Below are 18,058 nucleotides of genomic sequence, written 5' to 3' on the forward strand. Positions count from 1 at the left end.
GAGGATTCCTTCAGCCCCCCACCCTGGGAGGTGCTGGGCTTCCTAGCCTTAAGCCACCCGTCCAGAGGGAGGTCCACTCAGGCACAACGATGGTGACCAGTGGCCACAGGAATGGAGAGGCAGGCCCCCAGACAGGCCCCACACCAGCTGTCATTAAATGCCTGGCTTCCATGGTCCAGGCTTCAAGGATCTTGCAAGGATGGGGGCACATCTCACCCACAGGGGCCTTGGCCACGTCTTTGTTCCATAGGGTGGTGGATAGTCACCTTCCCAGTGTTCAGCCTGCCCGTGCCCATTTCTGAAGAGCTGTTGTTGTTTGGGTGGGATCGGCCCACTCCCCAGAGGGACGTACATTCCTCTCACACACTTATGGATTCACTTGGCCCCTTCCAACAGAAGCGGAGGCTGTTGTCAGTGGGTTGGGGGTATATGGAATGGAAGCAGAGCCTGTTTCTGTAGGCGGCCTTTTGTTTGCTTGTCTTAATTTAATTACTTTGTTAAGAGAGAGACGTGCACGGGAGAGCATGGGCAAGGGGAGGCGCAGAGGCAGCGAGAGAGAAGCTGAGTAGGGAGCCCCACACAGGGCTCGATCCCAAGTCCCAGGGATCACGACCTGAGTGGGAGGCAGATGCTCCTCGCATGGCCAGGTCTCTCCAGATGGACCCTTCACCTTTCTGGAACGGGGTCCTCTCACATGTGAGACAAGCACAGGATCAGAATCCTAAAATCCTTCATTCCCTGAAGAATGAAGATGTTTTTAGTTTATCTTTAATTAGTAGCCCTTATTTTTCCAAAGTCTGGTGTTCGTTCGTTCATTCCTTCCTTCCTTCCTTCATTCCTGTACTGAGAGTGCCTCCTATGTGCTGGGTACTTCTTGGGACCTTATTCAGTTTGATTTCTCTGACACATCCCCAGGGGGATCAGAAGAGTCATTTTCCGTTTTGGGGAAGTCCAGTGTTTGGGGAATTTATTTTGGATAGCACTGACTTAGCACACGGGGCTCGCGCCAAGAGCACATTGACAGTTGGGAACATTTCTGTGTTGCACCAACAAGAGAGCAGCACAAACTCAGCACCATCCCTCGTTAGAGCTCCCGGGAGCTCTGATCAGATCACCTGATTTTGCAGGCGAGCCGCCCTGGGCTGAGGAGTTACAGGGACGTGGGATTAAGTAGAACACACGCGGCAATTGTCTTAAGGGCTCATACTGCAACTGGAGGAAACATCTGGGCTGGTGCCTGTCGGAATCCTGCAGGAGCAGACACTCGGGAGACACTGGACCAGGTTCTGTTGGTTCAATTTTGAAATAAAAGTGCAAAGTATGCAAAGTATACATTGATCTGATATTTTTCAGCAGGTAGTCTGTTTCAGCCCAGGAGGGCCAGGAGGCAGGCGCTACCTTCATGGAGTTCACCGTCTCCAGGGAGACAGACATGCAAATAGATACGTTCCGGGGCACCGTGGAAAGTGCTAGAAATGAAGTATGAGCAGAGCGCTAATGGAGCCCACAGGTGAGAGTAACTGTCTTTGCCTCGACAGGACTGGGAAAGTCGTGAAAATAAATAAGCCACTTAAGGCAGGCAAGCGGCAAGCCGCCTCTGTTATCACCCGCCAGTCCCTTTACTGAGAGCCCCATCTTTTTTAAGCTCGTGGATCAAGGAAAAGGTCCCGCCTGGAAGCCTGGAGTCTCTGGCATTTCTCCGATTTGCGTTTGGGGCCTACAGAGACCCCGAGAAGTTGACGTACGGAAGAGGGGCTAGCTCGCGGCTCCCCAGCCCAACCACAGAGCCGTCCACTTCCCCTTGCCCCCGCCGGGCTGCTGCCCTCACTGACCTCCCCGGGAATTTTCAGAGGTCACTGGGTGCCTGCCTCCCATCTTGATTCCCCAAACTGCACCCAGCTCTAGGGGATTGCAAGTGGGGCTGCGATGCTCTTGTTTCTCCCACTCAACTCTGAGGCCCCTGCTGTGGGGGTCGTAGCTTGGCCACGAGTACTTGGTCAATCGAAGTCCCACGCGGGGAGTTGGGTGGGGGCTCGGGGCCACACACTCCCTTGGGCCACCCGGGGTCTCGCTCCATCCCACAGGGTCGTGCACCAGAGCTGGGTGCTGGAACATGGCTCTCTTGCCTCCCGGGGCTACCTGTCTGCTCCCAGCCTAGACGGTGGCTGCAACTCAGGGAGCTTCCGTTCTGATCCCGAGAGGTTTTTTTACCCTTTTCCCAGCCAGACAGCTCTTCCTGTGATTACTACGCTGGCAGATTAAGAAATGCTCGTGTGGATTCTAACTTTTCCCCCATGAAGGCCACGGCCTCTTCAGTTGCTGTGAATTCTACGGGCCAGTCTTTACAGAAAGGCTACGCGTGGTGCCACAGTGCCTGTTCCGAGTGACCTGCTCCGAAAGGGGGTGCGAGTTGGGTGCTCTCGCTTTCCTCGGGAGAATTGTAAAATAGCGTGTTCGTGATGTCCCCATGCTGGCCGGGGACAGACCCATGCAGGGCGCTTGTCCTCAGCGCTCCCATGAAAGGACAGCTGCTTAACTGGGGACCCCAGGGAAGGAAGGACAATGGCGTGACAAAGTGCTTGGCTGTGGAACCAGAGGGAACGGAGCAGAGGCGCGGTCCTTGGAGGCCTGCTTCTGTTTGAAGGCAGTGGAAGCGTCGGGCCTCTGCGGGCCCCTTTTGCTGAGCGGTTCCAGGACACTGCCATTACCTGCCTCCAGACCTGCCTGGACACAGTCATTACAGGTCGCTGCAGAGAGCAGCCGGGCGGTGGGTGTCGCAGCAGAGTTTCAGAAGGGACGGCTCGTGTGAAGAAGTTGAGCCGTGAGCATAAAAGGCCATTTTCATAGTTCTCTCGTGTTCTCGTCTTTGTAATTCCTACCCAGGTAGCCTCTGGGGGGCTCAGAAATGCCTTCTAACGCAGCATTTCACAAGAAGGGAATCTCTTCAAAAGCAGTGTGACCCGCGTGCCTTCTTCCTGGAAGTGTGTTCCCCGGAGCCGCAGCCTCGGCCTCCCCCGGGAAACGCGGTCGGTCAGGCGTCACCATAGCCCTGCGCGGTCCGGACCTGCCTCGCAACAGGTGATGTGTGTGCAGGGTGAACTTGGATGAGCAACACTTCCTAGTGGGAAAACCAGCCTCGGTCTGAGAACTCTGTCCAAGGGCCCCAGGCTCTGTCCCGCCAGTGGCTGAGGGATCAAAGGCGAATCATTTCTCTGCACTCGACTCTCCCATCTCTGAAATGGGGATCGCTCCTCTATCCCTCTTTGCTTATCTAACCATAAAAGAGGGGAAGATGGTGGCCTTGTTTTCAACTGGTCAAGTCTGGAAGCACGTTTCAAGATGGCAGGCAAAGTGCACGTACAAGTTGCAACGACGAATATTCCTCAGCAATGACAGTTTAATTTACTGCCTAGAGAATGAGCGTATTTTCCAGCGGGGGGGGGGGGGGGCACGGGTCCTGACTCAGCTCCGTCTCCTTCCACGTACCCTGCTGTACCTACATGTAAGAAATTCTCCAAAAGATACTTTCCTCAAAGTTGAGGAAAGACCCTCAAGGAGACAATTCAATTTCCAAATGTAAATTCCAACAACATAGAGAGGGGTCACTGTTGCTTCCAGTCGCCTGGTGGGAACTGAGGCTTTCTAGGAAATGAGATCGCCTTTGACATTGCTGCTGTTCCCGGGAAGTGTTTTGTTCAATGCTAAAGGAAGCTATTTCTATTGGGAAAGGATTTGTTCGGGTAAAGTTGAAAGTTTGCGCTTCTTATGCATGAGTTCAAGGAAGGCAGGGCTGATGTAGAGAGGCACGAACGTTCCATGTCCTGTGGTTTTGAAGGGCTTGTCTCTCGGCAAGAGATTCCTGCCACGCGTGCGCACACGTGGAACCCACCAGTGTCTTTCCCCACCCCCACCCCTTCCAGTTCTCCCTGCTGCTGGCACAGGCGTCCGCCCGTTACAGCCCTGAGTCTGTGGGGTTCAGGCTCACTTTCAGGTGGAACGGCAAGTTCAGATTCTAGACGTTTTGCTGGTACCAAAATTATGATGGTCAAACACCAGCTTTCTATAGGCAATACCATAAGCAGGTGAAATGACTCTAGGAAAAAAAAAACCCACTCAACACATGATAATAAAGATTTTCTTTATTGGACATCCAAGAATGCATTGATAGGACAGAGACCTTCCTTGTAGCATTAAAACGAAATTGTGAGCATTCAGCCATTAATTCCACTGAGTACTTCCCCCCCCAGAAGCTGGTGTGATATTTAGATGACACGGAATCAAATGATCTGGACCCGTGACTTGTGCTGGATTAAAGGGGGTCTTGAGTGAACACACTTTCGTGGTCTGAACCATGATATTCTTCGTGGGTTGGTCATCATCTCACCCACAAAAATATTTGCAACAAAGGGCAGCTGTGATTCTGCAGTACTTGTAACCAGCCACGTCCTGAGGGACGTTGGCAAAGGACGAAGGGGCTAAGGCCAAGACTGTCTGGGGTCCTGGACAGGCGCCTTCCTGTGTTCTGACTTCACCCCTGAGGCTAGTGAACTCTACCACCCTAGACGAGGCAGCTGTCCTTCCTGGGCTTTGGTTTCTTAATTTATACAATGGGTAGGAGTAAATGGTGGCTTAAATCCCAAATTTTACCATTTAAAAGACAACGGGGTCTCCTCCTTTTGGGGGGACAGAGGGTGTCCCGGGATCCTTCCAGCTGTAAGTATGTGCCGGCCGACCTCTCAGGGGCAGGCAGATGGCAAGGCAGACTCATCTGCGCAGGATGGCCTCGCGTCCCAGAACACGGTCCTACATCCCCCCTGACAAAGACATCATCCGTGCAAGTCATTCTAAGAGAGAGTGTAGCCCTCTGGTGCAGAGGGCAAGGCGGCAGTGGCTGATGATCGTCCGGAGCCCTTTCCCGAGCTCTAAGCAGCAATCCGTCTCTCGTACTGGTGCTACCGCCAGTCAGCAGGGTGTGTTTTAATTATTATTTTAATTTCATGTTGGCAGAAAGACACCGTCACATAGTGCCCTTCAAGGGAAACTCTTACTTTGGGGGGCTATTGAAATCTCTGTGCTTTTGGCTCAGTGCTGCTCAGGACCTACGAGGCACACACTGGTCCCCCAAACTGTACTCCATGCAGTACTTACCTTTCCACGTGAGGGATCCAAGACATGCTGCCCGGGAGTGTCCGCGCCCCTGGAGAAGCCCGAGCCAGCCCTGAGGGGGAGCTGCATGCTGGCAGAAACCGCTGCTCTGGGGACAGATGAGAGCTCAGTCTTCCCATCACAGCCCAGCGACACAGAGACCCAGTGAAGGAGTTACCTAGAAACCTCATGCACACACCTTACCTGGCTTTCCCTGAGTATCAACTCTCTACTAGCAAGAATTACTTGTTGGTAAAAATATTCCTTACGTATTTTGGATAGTGTTTTGTCTCTTTTTTTTCTTCCTCTCTTGGCAACGTTGCATACTTTGCTCAGGGTCACAGCAATAAGGTTCTCCTATTAAACATTCCTCTCTTTATAAGTTGAAATAACAATGCTAAAGGTCTAGGAAGCAACATCATTTGAAGTTTAAAAATCCTCTCTGACTTCTGAAATATCATCCTAAATATTTAGCTCTGGGCCCTAACTAAAACATTAGTTACAGAAAATCGAACTTTCAAAAAAAAAACCCCCAACAAATCCCCAATCCCCAAACTAACGAATAATGTTTGCATAGATAAGTTTCATGTCTCTACATAAGTACTATAAATAACAAACGATATGTAATAAAAGCAGAGAGGGGGAAGGCTAGAGAACAGTGATTAGGAGTCCACCAAATCGGGCCATCTCACATCTGGGTTACATTCATAAAACGCAAATTGTAGCCCTTAGGAAATTATCATCCACGATTGATTGTGTTTGGTCTTTTTCTGTCGTGTTTTTTTCTGAAAGTTGCACGTTGCTCATCTGTTTATATATAAATCTAAAATGTGGTATTTGTCCCATATGTACATGTGGTAAAGTGATCAAGAAAAATATTTTCAGTACTAAACACCCCCTGCCCCGTTTTAAGGGAAACCCCGAATGTAGTAAATTCATGCTAATTGGAAACTCTATGAAGGGGTTAAAACATTACCCGTTACAAGTCGGGTGGTCATTAGAAATGTTACCCAAATAAAAGCCAGAAACAGGAAGCCAAAAAACAGGTCCCTACGGCAGGCATGTGTCTTAAATGATATCATTTGTCAAGTTTCCAGCGTCTTGTGGTGGGGAACGCAAAAAGAAGGTCTGTGTTGTACTGAGGACATTACACCCTCATTAGCCAGAATGTTCCTTAAGTACATAACGCAGGATTTTCATTTTAATAAGCAGCAGCTACTTGTCACTGCACTTTCATTAGATAAATACTGAATGTAATACTAATGACCATTTACAGAGGCTCTGTCCTACTCTGGAGAAACTGTATTCAGATGAGATCATATAATAACAATGTATAGAGCATATGAAGCAAAACTTCCGTGTCATTTCTTTGTGAACTATTCCCTGAAAAAATTTTTTTTTAAAAAATGCTGACCATATTTACTAGCAGGAGTCATCCTCAAAGAGACCCGAAAAGACACTGTTGGCTTTTTTTTTTTTTTTGCATGCAAAACAAACGTGAAGGAATATAGCACTCGCTTTTTTAGAAGTCACAATGGAATGGCAAGGAATGGCTCCTCAAAGTCAAACCCCTCCATCTGCCCCGCCAGAGACCTCAAGGCTGAGGTGCAGAGAAGGCCACCCTGAGAACCGAGAAATAACTCATCACCCAGCATCGCTCAGCCCCAGCCCTGTCTCTAACACAAAGACTGACAATCGCCCTGAATTACGGAGGTACGTTCTGTGATATGTAATGCAGTTCAGGAAGGGGTGCTGCGTGTCGCACCATTTCACCTCCCATTACAGGCTCGTCCTGAACAATAATCCCAGAAGATGAAACTGATACTGAACTATGACCCTCAATTTACAAATCATTTTTCAGAAGAATAAGAAAAAAAAAAGTTTAAACATATTTTCGGCATTATCTGAATGGGCGGAATCTTTCATGCTTGTTTTCTAAGAATAAATGAAAACAGCATGCACTGTAGTTCCTGAGTTTGGGGAACGTGAGCATGAGGTTTTCAGATTATATTTTATTTTAGACTTGGGTGTTTGAAAAAACATTTTTTTTTTTTTTACATCGCTGAATTTCGTCTATTCCTTCAAAACATCATAAATTTCTATTCTGTAGCTTAAGGGATCCATCAGTTCAAATGCTGGTCTTTCATCTTTATTACCCTCCCATTAAAATGAAAGAAACCGGGACGCACTGCAGTTTGGAAGCAGCCGTTCAGCTGGCGGGGTCCTTGCTCCCGGAGCCTCCGTGGGGGGAGAGGGGCAGCCCGGTTCACGTGCACATCCATCTGCGTGGGAAGCAACAGATGCCCCGTGAAATCGCATCACCTCCGTGGACGGCTCGGGTGGATCGCAGTGTCCGCCCGTGGCCGGTCACTTCTGGGCACTGAGCTTCCCAGAACCTGACCCTGCCCCGCGTGTGCGGGCGCTGCTGAAAGCGGGTGGAGACGCCTCCTTCATGTGGCCGGAGCTGCTGGGTGGGAAAGGGACAGATGACCCCCGAGCGCCACGCTGCGCCGCTCCTCTGGCACCCTGCGCCGGCACCCCCTGCCCTAAGGAGGGCACAAAGAGCCCCGCATCAGGCCGCTCGCCTTCTTCATAACTCACAGACGTCCCGGTGGCGATCGCCCCGGTGCGATCTGTCTTCAGAGCGGCTGTGACACTACGCCACGATCCATAATTTGGCGACTATTTACCGTGACATCTCCCTTCAGCGCAGCCATAACATTCAGTGCAGCCATTACTCGGGCCCATTTACCATATAAATTGTATTGTTGTGCATGCACGCTAGCAGCTAAGTCAGGCACCTGAAAATGAGTAAATCTTGCAAAACAGATACTAACCCGCTATTCAGCGGTGGGATTTCCTCGCCCCTCGAGATGGGAGAAGAGAAACATTAAAGGCGGTCACCAAGTTTCCTGGAGCATCTTTAATTGCGTTCCTGTCTACGGAGCAGGTCAGGGACGCTGAAACCCACGGCTGTGAAAGATAGTCGGCGGGCTCTGCCTCCCCCCAGAGAGGCACGGCGGGATGTCCAAGCGCTGGGGGCCGCAGCCTGCCCTGCGAGCTGAAGGACAGGAGGCCGGCGCGTGGGCTGCGCGCGATTCCCCAGAAGGGGCTCGGGACGTGCCTCTCACGTGTGACCCTGCGCAGTGGGCCGTAGAGAGGAGGAGCCGCTCATTGCCACATCGCGCGTGGGGAAGTAAAATGGGGACACGGGGACAGCGCTCTGTGCCACATGCACTAGCCTGTTTGCAAGAGCAGAGAGAAAACACATTGTGCCCGAAAGTCTGAAACATGAAGCGAATGTCTTGTTATTTTACATTGCGTCAGGCCCTCCTCTGCACAGCGCTGTCTGATAGAGCCTGCTTCAGGCAGAGGAGGGATGCTGTTATTAATCTCTGGCTGTATGCCTAGAGACTGCTTCCCCTTTGTTAGGCAGACCCTCCCCGTGGATGTGGACGCAGCACAGCCGCTCCCTTCCCGGGGCAGGTCCGAAGTTTTTAAAGCACCCCCCATCTCTGTAGTACCCCTTCCTAAAGCCTGCTTTTGTCTTAATCGGTTTTCAACACGAATTTGCTTCTTAAGGGCAGAGACAAACTTGGGGTTCCACACAGGCCTCACTGGGATAATCGTGCATAAAGCATTAAATAATAGACACTTTAAAAAAAATAGGTCTGTGTTCAAATAGTCATTTTTCTAATGACCTAACAAAATCAAGGTTTTGGGAGAATTCCTCTCAATTTCTATTTAGATAGTTGGTAATTTGTAGAAAAGGCAGGGAGGGCCATTTCCTGGGAATATGGACTCTGAAAATATATGGCAGCCTTTCTGTTCTCTCTCTCATTTATTAACTGCTCATTAGCCTAAGACCAAACTTTCCCAAAGTAAAGAATTTGTGAACTATTTTCAAGACTGATTTTAAAATCTCATCAAGCTGAAGACATACTGATTTGATCAGATCTTGCATCAGGAATTAATTTAATTCTCTGGAACAATAAAATCTGGAATGAGACGGTCCATGACCAAAGGATTGAATATAACGGTTTTACCTCTGAGCCATCAAGAGAAGTTTTTATTAGCATTTTTTTCAAGGGAGGGGCAAAGAGAGAGAGAGAGAGAGAGAGAAGAAATAAAGAGAAACTTATTCATTAACTCCTGACTTTTGTTTAAGAAATATCATACCCATTAGCCATCTACAAATAACTTGATTTGAGTAATTCTGAGGAGTAAAGTGCCCATTTTCTTTCTCCTTGGATTTATGTCATTGTTCTGTTTTTAGAGCTTACTGTTGACAGAGCGAGGTAATTCAACTACAATTTTTCCAGTGTTTTGTCCCATGTACATATAATCAACAGCCCGGAATACAGACTCCAGGCCAATAAACCTGCCCTCTGCAGACCGATCTCCAAGGTCCACCTCACAGAGCAGGTCTCCAGTCGCGTACATCTTAAGCAAGTGGTCCATGGCTGCTTGATACTTAGAAAGGGAATGGTTCAAGAAGAAGCCGCGGACACTGGCAGATTTCTTCAGCAGTTTGGCCGGTAATGTCCCTGCTTTCACAGGAGAAAGGCCAGTAGGAGTCTGGTAGCCAGAGATGAAGCCAATGACTATCAGACGCCCCTTGACAGCCAAGGCATCCAGGGCCAAGTCGAACATGGCGCCCCCGACGGATTCATAGACCACATCCACACCTTTGGGGTACTCCTGCTTCAAGACAGTGCTCACAGGCTCGGTCTTATAGTTGATGGGACGATCACAGCCAATGGATTTCAGAAAAGCGGATTTTTTATCGGAAGAGCAGGTGCCAATTACATGGCACTTGGCCTTCTTTGCAAGCTGCACGGCAAACTGGCCTGTCCCCCCAGCTGCCGCCGTCACCAAAACTTTTGTCCCTTCCGACAGCCCTCCAAGCTCGCTCAGGCTGATGTACGCAGTGGCAGCGCTTACTGGCAGGGAGACGCACTCGGGCAGGCACCACCGTGTACTCAGCGAAGGTGCCGGGGGCCATGTACGCCACCGCTTGGCCAACGGCGTAGCTGGCACTGGCTGACAGGCCCACGGCTACCACCTCCCCTACGCCTTCAAAACCCACATCGAAGGGGGTCTTGACCGAAGGGTCGTATCTGCCTGCAGAATAGTTGTGTCAGTTGCATTGACACCGACGAATCTAGAAGAAAACAGACAGACAGACTCGTTAAGATGTTCTCCTCATCAAGGCCTTGATAGTCTGTGTAGAAAAAATTCCTCTGGTTCCAGTGACTGTGGACTGGTGGCTCAGCTATCTATCTAGTAGGATTCCAGAAAAAATAAAAATTAAAAACAACAACAACAACAACAAACCAGTCCAGATATTCATTTGAAAAAGAGAAATTAAGCAAGTATTTGCAGTCTGAGTTTTGGTATATTTGATTTTTTAAATCAGGGCAGGGGATCACTCCATAGCCCCTGAAGCCCCAAGTTGTTTATATCACATGCTTTTACTTCCCTCCCTTCCATTCAAAGGCGAAATACAGCATTAAAAAAAAAATAAAGTCAGGAAGCCCTCTTATATGTAAACTCCACTGGAGCTATGAGTCCGAAATTAATTGGCCTCTTAACAAAGATGTTAAAAAACAACAGTGAGATAAAATATATTCAAAGAAGTAGACTTGCATTGATTCTGGCAACAATTTAACACTTCGGATAATAACAGTAATGACAATGATATTATTGAAGATTGACGCAGCCTGCAAGGTCATCGGCTGTTACGCGTTACCAGGGGGTTGTTTAAAACATGGTTAGAGTGGCTGCAGCAAATTTTCTTTCTGATGTAACTACGTCCAGCATGAAAATATGCATTTTGATTAATTGAACAAAAATTGTCTCATAAGGGTAGGGAGTTTTATGGAATATTCAACATCTTACAGTTCTTTTCAGATGAAAAGGAAAGCAAATCGTCACTATATTTTTCCTCAACAAGAAGCAGAGACATAACTTGATTAATACCAGATGATTATTTTCACTTTGGTATCCAGAGTCAATTTAATTGCGAGGTCGGTATTTTTACCAGCCTTTTTTCATCTCGGTAAACCTCATAACAAAAATATCCTGATACCTAAGGAAAAAAAAAAAGCTGTCTACTAAAAAATGTCAGGTGGTGGCTTAGACACATAATGGAGGACCCTAAAAATGTCACTTCCACCCATAATGAAATGAAAAGACGGTGGTATCTGGTGGCACAAGGAAAGCTGGTGAGTCGGTCATTTTAAAATAATTCACTTTTAATTTAACTTAATAAACCCAAACTGCCCTGTGCAAGGACCCACTCCCACCATGTTATAGACAACACTTTGTACTTATAAATGCTCCCTTATGACTATACCCCCTATATCTACAATACTGAACGCTCCGGCATACTGTAGAAAGCAGCAAGCAGGAAACAATTTCTCTGGGGGCACGTCAAGCTGCTTTCAGAAGTTAGCACACCACGCAGCCTCAAGAACACACTGCAGAATTCCACACCATCCATGATAACGTGATAACGAAAAGTGGAGAAAATGATTTTTGCTGCTTTTTCATTTGGGATTTAATACCAAGATGCTTACATTCTGTTTTGGGACTGCCCCCCCCCTTTCATTTAAATTTACATCATTATGAAGGTTGGGTCTTTTAAAAAGGGGGCCAGCTTGCTCAGAGCCTGCCTCTGGACTTCAGAGAAGGCAGCCAGGGCAGAGCCCCGCTGAAGAGTCTTGCCTCCCGCCCGGCTGTAGGCGGTAAAGCCCAGACCCAGGAGGGGTCCTCCGGATGGAAGCCTCGGGTTTGCTCCAGAGGTGGGGGACTGAGGCCCAACCGCCAGCTCAGGTCTCTGGGCCCACAATTAACCCTTCCCGTGCCTTTCTCCCCTCCTGTGTCAGTCCTCACTGGAGAGGCCCTTTCCCGCAGGGCACCCCTGCCTTGTGCTCAGAGGGAAGCCCCTGCGGAGGCTGGGCCCTGGGTTCCTCCCCCTGCCAAGGACTGCGCCTGGCGGGGGGCTGCTGGAGGAAAAGTCTCCCCCACCTTCCCTTTGTGGTTTGCCACTTCCCAGAGCGAGGTGACAAGACCAAGCAGGGCCCACGCGGGAGAAAAGTGGAGGGGAGAGGGCACCAGCGCGGGAGGGTGGAGGACGGCCCCGTGGAGGTGGGAGTGGGCGCTGCTGGGAGCCGGGGTGCGTGCAGCTGACCAGCGGCTGCTTAAATCTACCTCGGCGCGCCCCTTCCAGGCTGCGGACAGCCCTGCGTCTCCCCTGCAGCACCCTCAGCGCGCCCGGCCAGCCTGCGGAGCCCCAGAAATCCTTCTGGAACTGTCTGCCCTCGGAAGTGCCGGCCTCCGCTGACTGCGCACCCTCCCGTCCCGGCCTCTCCACCGCCGCCACTGACTGGCTCGATCAAGGACTGGGACTCCCGGAGCCGGCTGGGTCCGGGCCCCGCCGGCGGGCGTTGGGAGGAGGGGCCTCCACCCAGGCCTGAGACCGTGACCTCGTCCTCCCTGAGCCCGGCGGGAGTCAGGTGGACAAGCATAGTCAGCACGGGCCGCGGAGCTTGGACCCAGGGGCAGTCAAGCTCTTGGTTGGGGGGCGGGGAGGTGTCCCAAGGCCAGGGCACGCTGGAGCGCCTCGGCCCCAGCTCTGGGGCCTGGGGCAGCCGGACCGTGACCTTGGCCTCCCGCGCACCCCCGTTTTTCGTGTCTCCCCTCCCCCTTCCCCCGTCCTGCCTCCTTCTAAACTGCTTGTGTCGTCGGTGAAGAAGTCTCGGGCTGGTGGCGACAGCCCTCCGCTCCTCCGCTCGGCGCGCCTCGCCCACTCCCGGGTGGGTCTCTCCGCCTGGCTCGGCCCCCGCCTCCCTCGGACCCCCGCGCGGCTGCCGCAGCAGGTGGGGATCCGCTGCTGCCCGCCAGCGCCTTGGTCCTTACCTGGGGCCGCGTGACGGTCCGGAGCCCGCGCCTTCCGCTCCTCCAGAAACAAGTTCAAGCGCGCGGCTGGCGCAGTGGGAAAGGGGGCCCGGGTCGGGGAGCAGGGGACAGGAAGGGGAAGCGAGCGAGAAAAAGAAAGGAAAGACAGGCTTGGTAGAATGCCTGCATTCCGAGACTCTCCTTGTACCCTCTTTAATTTAAAATATATGTTCGTAGTAAGTGCAAGGTTCTAGCCGTCAGACCGGGGGATCCTAAAATCGAGGAACCCCAGGAAAAAGAATGGGACTGGGGTGGGCTTTCCCCAAATATATACCCTCCGAGAGGTGCCCGGCTTATTTATACTAAAGAGTGCTGAACCCCTTCGTCGTGCTTGTGATGAAATGGGCAGTCCTGCAGGAGGAGGGAAACGCTTTCTTTGAACAAAAACAAAACGTGAGGTCCGGAGCCTTCAATATTGGGAGACAAAGTCGCCCAGATCAGATTTTCTTAAAAAGAAAGAAAGAAGGAAGAAAGAGAAGAAAGAAGAGAAAAGAGAAGAAAAAAATGAAAGCAACGGAAGAAAAAGAAAGAAAAGAAAATCTCGGCCTGAGGAATCAGCAGAAATGCTCTTGCCCTCCCGTGAGCAACAAACCGTTTATCAAAAACGCCTTCCCCACCCCCCACCACGCTCTTTGCCTTTCCTATAAACTCTTTGCTCCATTATCTTACACTTGAGCAGAAAATCGTTAGAAATATTTGGAAACGAAATCATGTGTCACTATCCTTCGAAAAAAAGCTAAAAATCGCCCGCAAGCTGACTTAACCGGAGGGTGCCTTTCTTCCTTCTCTTCTTGAGGGCTGGGCATTGGGAGGGAATGTGAAGTTGTCCTCGGATGTATGAAAGTGAGAAGTGGATAAAGGAACATCAATTACACGTTCTGCAGGGCTTTTAAGCACCCCTCTCACAGTTTTCCTAAATGGAATAAACTTCATTATCTTAAATCCAGGACTGGCTTAAAAGCACGTCCTTCTCCGTGAATACAGAATTTCTATTTTCTGTTAAGATGGGATGAGATGTGCAAATATTCAACTCAAAGGAAAAGCCAGGCAGCACACAGTTAAAATCCCCAAACACCTTTCCAAACAAGTGAATGCATGCCTATGTCATTCATTTCAGAGATTTTTATTATGGTAAAAATGAAAAGCGCTTGCATGAAATTTTTACGCAATTAACACTGTTGTGGAGGAGATTTGGTCTAGGGTTAAAATGAAATAACCTGCAGCAAACAGACTTGCAGTCTGCTCTTAAAAAAAAAATCTGTACAATTCCAACTCCCCGGACACTATTTGCGGAGTATAAAGGATCTCCTTCCAATTTGGGGACAGAAGCAGATTTTCCACAGGGTAGGGAAAGGGGATACAAAGATTTCACCTCCTCTCAATGTGCAGAAAACTGGCTCCATTCTCCTTCTGACGCGGGCTTCACCGTAGCAGTTAGAGGTCAAGTTGTACATATAAATATACTACTTGTGTTAAAGGACGCTTGGCATATGTGGGGGAAAGACCGGCCTGGATTCTAAAGCAAACCAAGCTGAGGAGCTCCAACTGTGGGAGAGCTGGCACTCTGGAATCCTGACCACCCAACTCAGGGACCATCCCCAGTGACCTGGCGCAGGGGCACCTGGGCACTGGCAGGGAAGGAGAAGGCGAGAGGGGACGGTGAGGGAGCAGGGAGAGGAGCCAGAGGAGGGGAGGACAACCCAAGGACCTGATGTACTTTCACAGGTAGAGAAGCCATGGACCAGGTGCTGCCCAGCGGGAGCAGCTCCTTGGACAGTGCTGGAGGGTGGTCCCACTCGGAGGGCAACTGGTCCTCCTTTAACTTCACACCTTCTTCTGCCAGCTCCGCTCAGTCGCCCCCTCCCCCCCCCCTTGCACACCCGGTATCTGTAGGGGATTTTATTTAAGCAGTGCTGTGTGTTTTTACATCAGTGCTCACCGTCAGTAGTGTAAGTGGTCAGAAAAATTACGAGAAAAGAAAACAGCCCGTTTCAAACTTTTTGCTTGTGAAAGGCTGAGCTTTTCAGCCTGCTTCTCATCTCAACTTCCAGCAAATCACTCATGTGTCTTGTGTGTTCTGCGTGTGTTCCTTCTTCTTAACTTAGTAGGAAGCAAGTCCTTATCTCAACAGCTTTAGCGCTTAATCCCATAATGAAGCAATCCTCTGCAGCCCTGTTTCCACCCACGAAAACTTTTAGGACACACACATCTACCTTTAAGGCACTCTGCACCCCGCCGCAGCCAGCTTCCACTCAGTCCCACTCTTGGCTCCCTCAATTTTTACATTTCCAACAGGTTTCCAGAAGTTTTTCATTAGGACCATATTACTCAATTTTGCAGTCTTTGGAAGGCTGATCCGAATCTCTAAAATAAGCGGATTAAACGCTGCATCAAGCCACTGGGGTAGGGTACACTTTGCCTTTCACGCCTTGCAGGAGTCTTATAGTACTTTCTAAGAAACAATTTACAACATAGTTACACTCTCAACTCACTCCTTCCTTCCCTCGCAGGAAACATACAACACTGTAACCCCTCGCACGCGCCAGAGCAGGCGGGCGAGTCCTGCTCTAACGCAGGGGATCGAGGAATGGCGAACGCCCTGGCTGCGAGTCAGCAGCTAGGGGACCCAGCGAACAGAGAGCAGAGGGCACGGCTCCTACAGAGTGAGGTCCCTTTCCTTCCCGCGCGTCACCAGTTACTGAAGATTAGTGAGCTGCAGACACAGTCAGGTAGGGAGTGTGGGGGTGGAAGAGGCGATCAGAAGGTAGGGAAACCCACCCGAGTACCACCCAGAGGTCTGCAAAACGCGCCGGCAAATGCAGCGGTGCCCCCACCCCGGCCCTGACCCAGCCGCCCCGGACGCGCCACGAGCCTGTCGGTAGGCTCTGGGGCATAGACAACAGCCATACAGCACCGACAACACGCAGACGACACCGGCGAGGTGCACACCAACGCACCCAACGACAGGGCTCCGCCATTGCGAGGCGGCTGCCAACCTGGAGCGCACAGGAAAAGCCAGCCGGGTCCTCGGCCTCCTTCCTCCAAAGCACGTTACCTAAACGTCGCAGTTTGTGTCCAGCCCGTTCCCGGTCCACACTAAAGATTATGGGAACGCAGGAGTCGTGGGTGCGCGCGGGTGGGCCGGGCGGGGAGCCTCCCCTTCTGGGTCCCGTCGGTTTTATTTCGGGAGCGGGAGGGGGAGGAGGGAGGGCTGGGGGAGGGGAGGGGAATCCCAAATTAAAATAACCCTCAGTTATGAGGACGTTCGGTGGCATCGGGTATTCACACCAGCAACAGTCACATTGCGTTCGCCTTCGCCAGATGGCGGCGGGTTCAACTTCCCGGGATCTCGCAAAGTCAGGCTGTGCGCCCGAGCGCTCGCCGGAGTGCGGGGACGCAGGCGGGCCGGGGACAGCCGGGAAGCGGCGCAGAGCGGGCCGGGGCCCCGCCGGGGCGGGAGGCGCGCGCCGGGCTCACCGGTTCCGGACGAGGAGGTCTCCGTCCCCGGGGAGAGGCACCGGGCAGTCCCGGAGCAGGGTGACGGCCTCGCGGAAGTTGGGGCTCAGCCGGGTCACCACCAGCTTCTGCATGGCGCGGGGGATGTTGGAGCCCTGGAAGTCCAGGAAGTGGCGGGCGTACGACATGTCCACGATGGCTCTGGCCCCGGCGGACGCCAGCCGCAGCATGGCCCGCGCCTCTGCCCGCTTTCTGCGCCGCCGCGGGCCAGGGTCGCGCCCAGCCCGGGCCGCTCGACTCGGCTGGGCTCGGAGCGGGCGGGCGGAGCAGGCGGGTCCGCCCCTCCTCCGGCCCGCGTGCTCCCCTCCACTCCCCCCCCCTTCCCCACAAGGACGGGCTCCCGCCCCCCCTCCCCGCCGCGCGCAGCGCCCGCAGTCCGCACAGCCCCCGTGGTCCCCGGACGCGCCACCCCCGGGGTCCCGGCCTGGGGATCGCTGCCACCCCGGCCGCTGCTCCTTTAATCTTTTTGTTTTGGTTTGAATCTGCTCAGCGCAGACTGGCCGCGGATCCTCTCCGCCCTCCCCCTTTCTCCCGGCGTCCGGGAGGCACCGGATATCCCCACCCTCCCCGCGCTCTAAAAGCCGGATTTGACTCCTCCGAAAGGGTGAGGGGGGCGACGAGGGGAGCCGCGCGTCCCGCGATCGCCGCGGCCCTGAGCCCGGCGGCAGCCCCGGGCGTCCTCGGAGCGGCGCGTCGCCCGGCGGCCGGCGCAGGCACCTCCCCTTCCCGTGCGAAGCGTTCACTTCCTTGCAAGGTGGTACGAATCAACCCCGAGCGCGGCCGGGGCGGCGGGGCACGGCCGGGGCCCCCCGAGCCGCGCGGGGAGCCCCCGCCACCACTGCACGCGCACAAGGACAGAACGCGGGGCGGGGGCGCCCAGAGCACCCTGCGCCCCGGACTCCTGGCCCCCCATTCCCGGAACGCCTCGCCTGCGCCTTCTGCCCTAAGCCTGTCTGTCCCAAGCAAGTTGCAGGAACTAAGCCATTTTATTTATTTTGGCCTAGATTTCGTGTTTTTCCACGAATGTTTTAAGTAGCCTCTACAAGACTGTTACAGGTTTCCCACTGGGGAAGAACACATATATTGGAGACTCGAGGGCCAAATTCTCTGATCATATAAGCATTTAAACTTCTGGGTGGGGGTGCCGAAGGACCTCACTGAATTGGAGACGTTGCAATTATGAATGAAGACCTCATTTTATAACCCAGCTGGAAAGAGCTGCCGTTCCTTCCTGTCAGTTTCCTCCCTAATTCTCTATATTGACCAAGTAAATTCACTTTTCATAGAAGGGCCAAATTAAATATTTCCACATTTTTGTATGATGAGATGAGCCCATTCTAAAATTTGTATTAAAGGCATACATTTTAATTTAAAAAACCCTCTTGTGTTACACTTACCTAGACTCACCAAAGTAAAAAAGCCACACAGTGCCCCT

At 51.9% G+C, this 18,058-nt stretch overlaps 1 protein-coding gene across 1 annotated transcript; it reads right to left on the reverse strand.

Annotated features, from left to right (window-relative positions):
* Positions 1 to 9,185: 9,185 nt before the first annotated feature.
* On the reverse strand, positions 9,186 to 17,328 carry ZADH2 (zinc binding alcohol dehydrogenase domain containing 2). Its single transcript, XM_046025088.1, is given in 4 exon segments — positions 9,186 to 10,111; positions 10,113 to 10,284; positions 10,287 to 10,309; positions 16,585 to 17,328. Coding segments are annotated over 4 exon segments (1,098 nt in total). The 5' UTR covers positions 16,794 to 17,328; the 3' UTR covers positions 9,186 to 9,417.
* Between the last annotated feature and the right edge of the window lie 730 nt (positions 17,329 to 18,058).

This window comes from Meles meles, chromosome 12 (assembly GCF_922984935.1).
Source record: "Meles meles chromosome 12, mMelMel3.1 paternal haplotype, whole genome shotgun sequence".
In the NCBI taxonomy this organism is placed as follows: Eukaryota; Metazoa; Chordata; class Mammalia; order Carnivora; family Mustelidae; genus Meles; species Meles meles.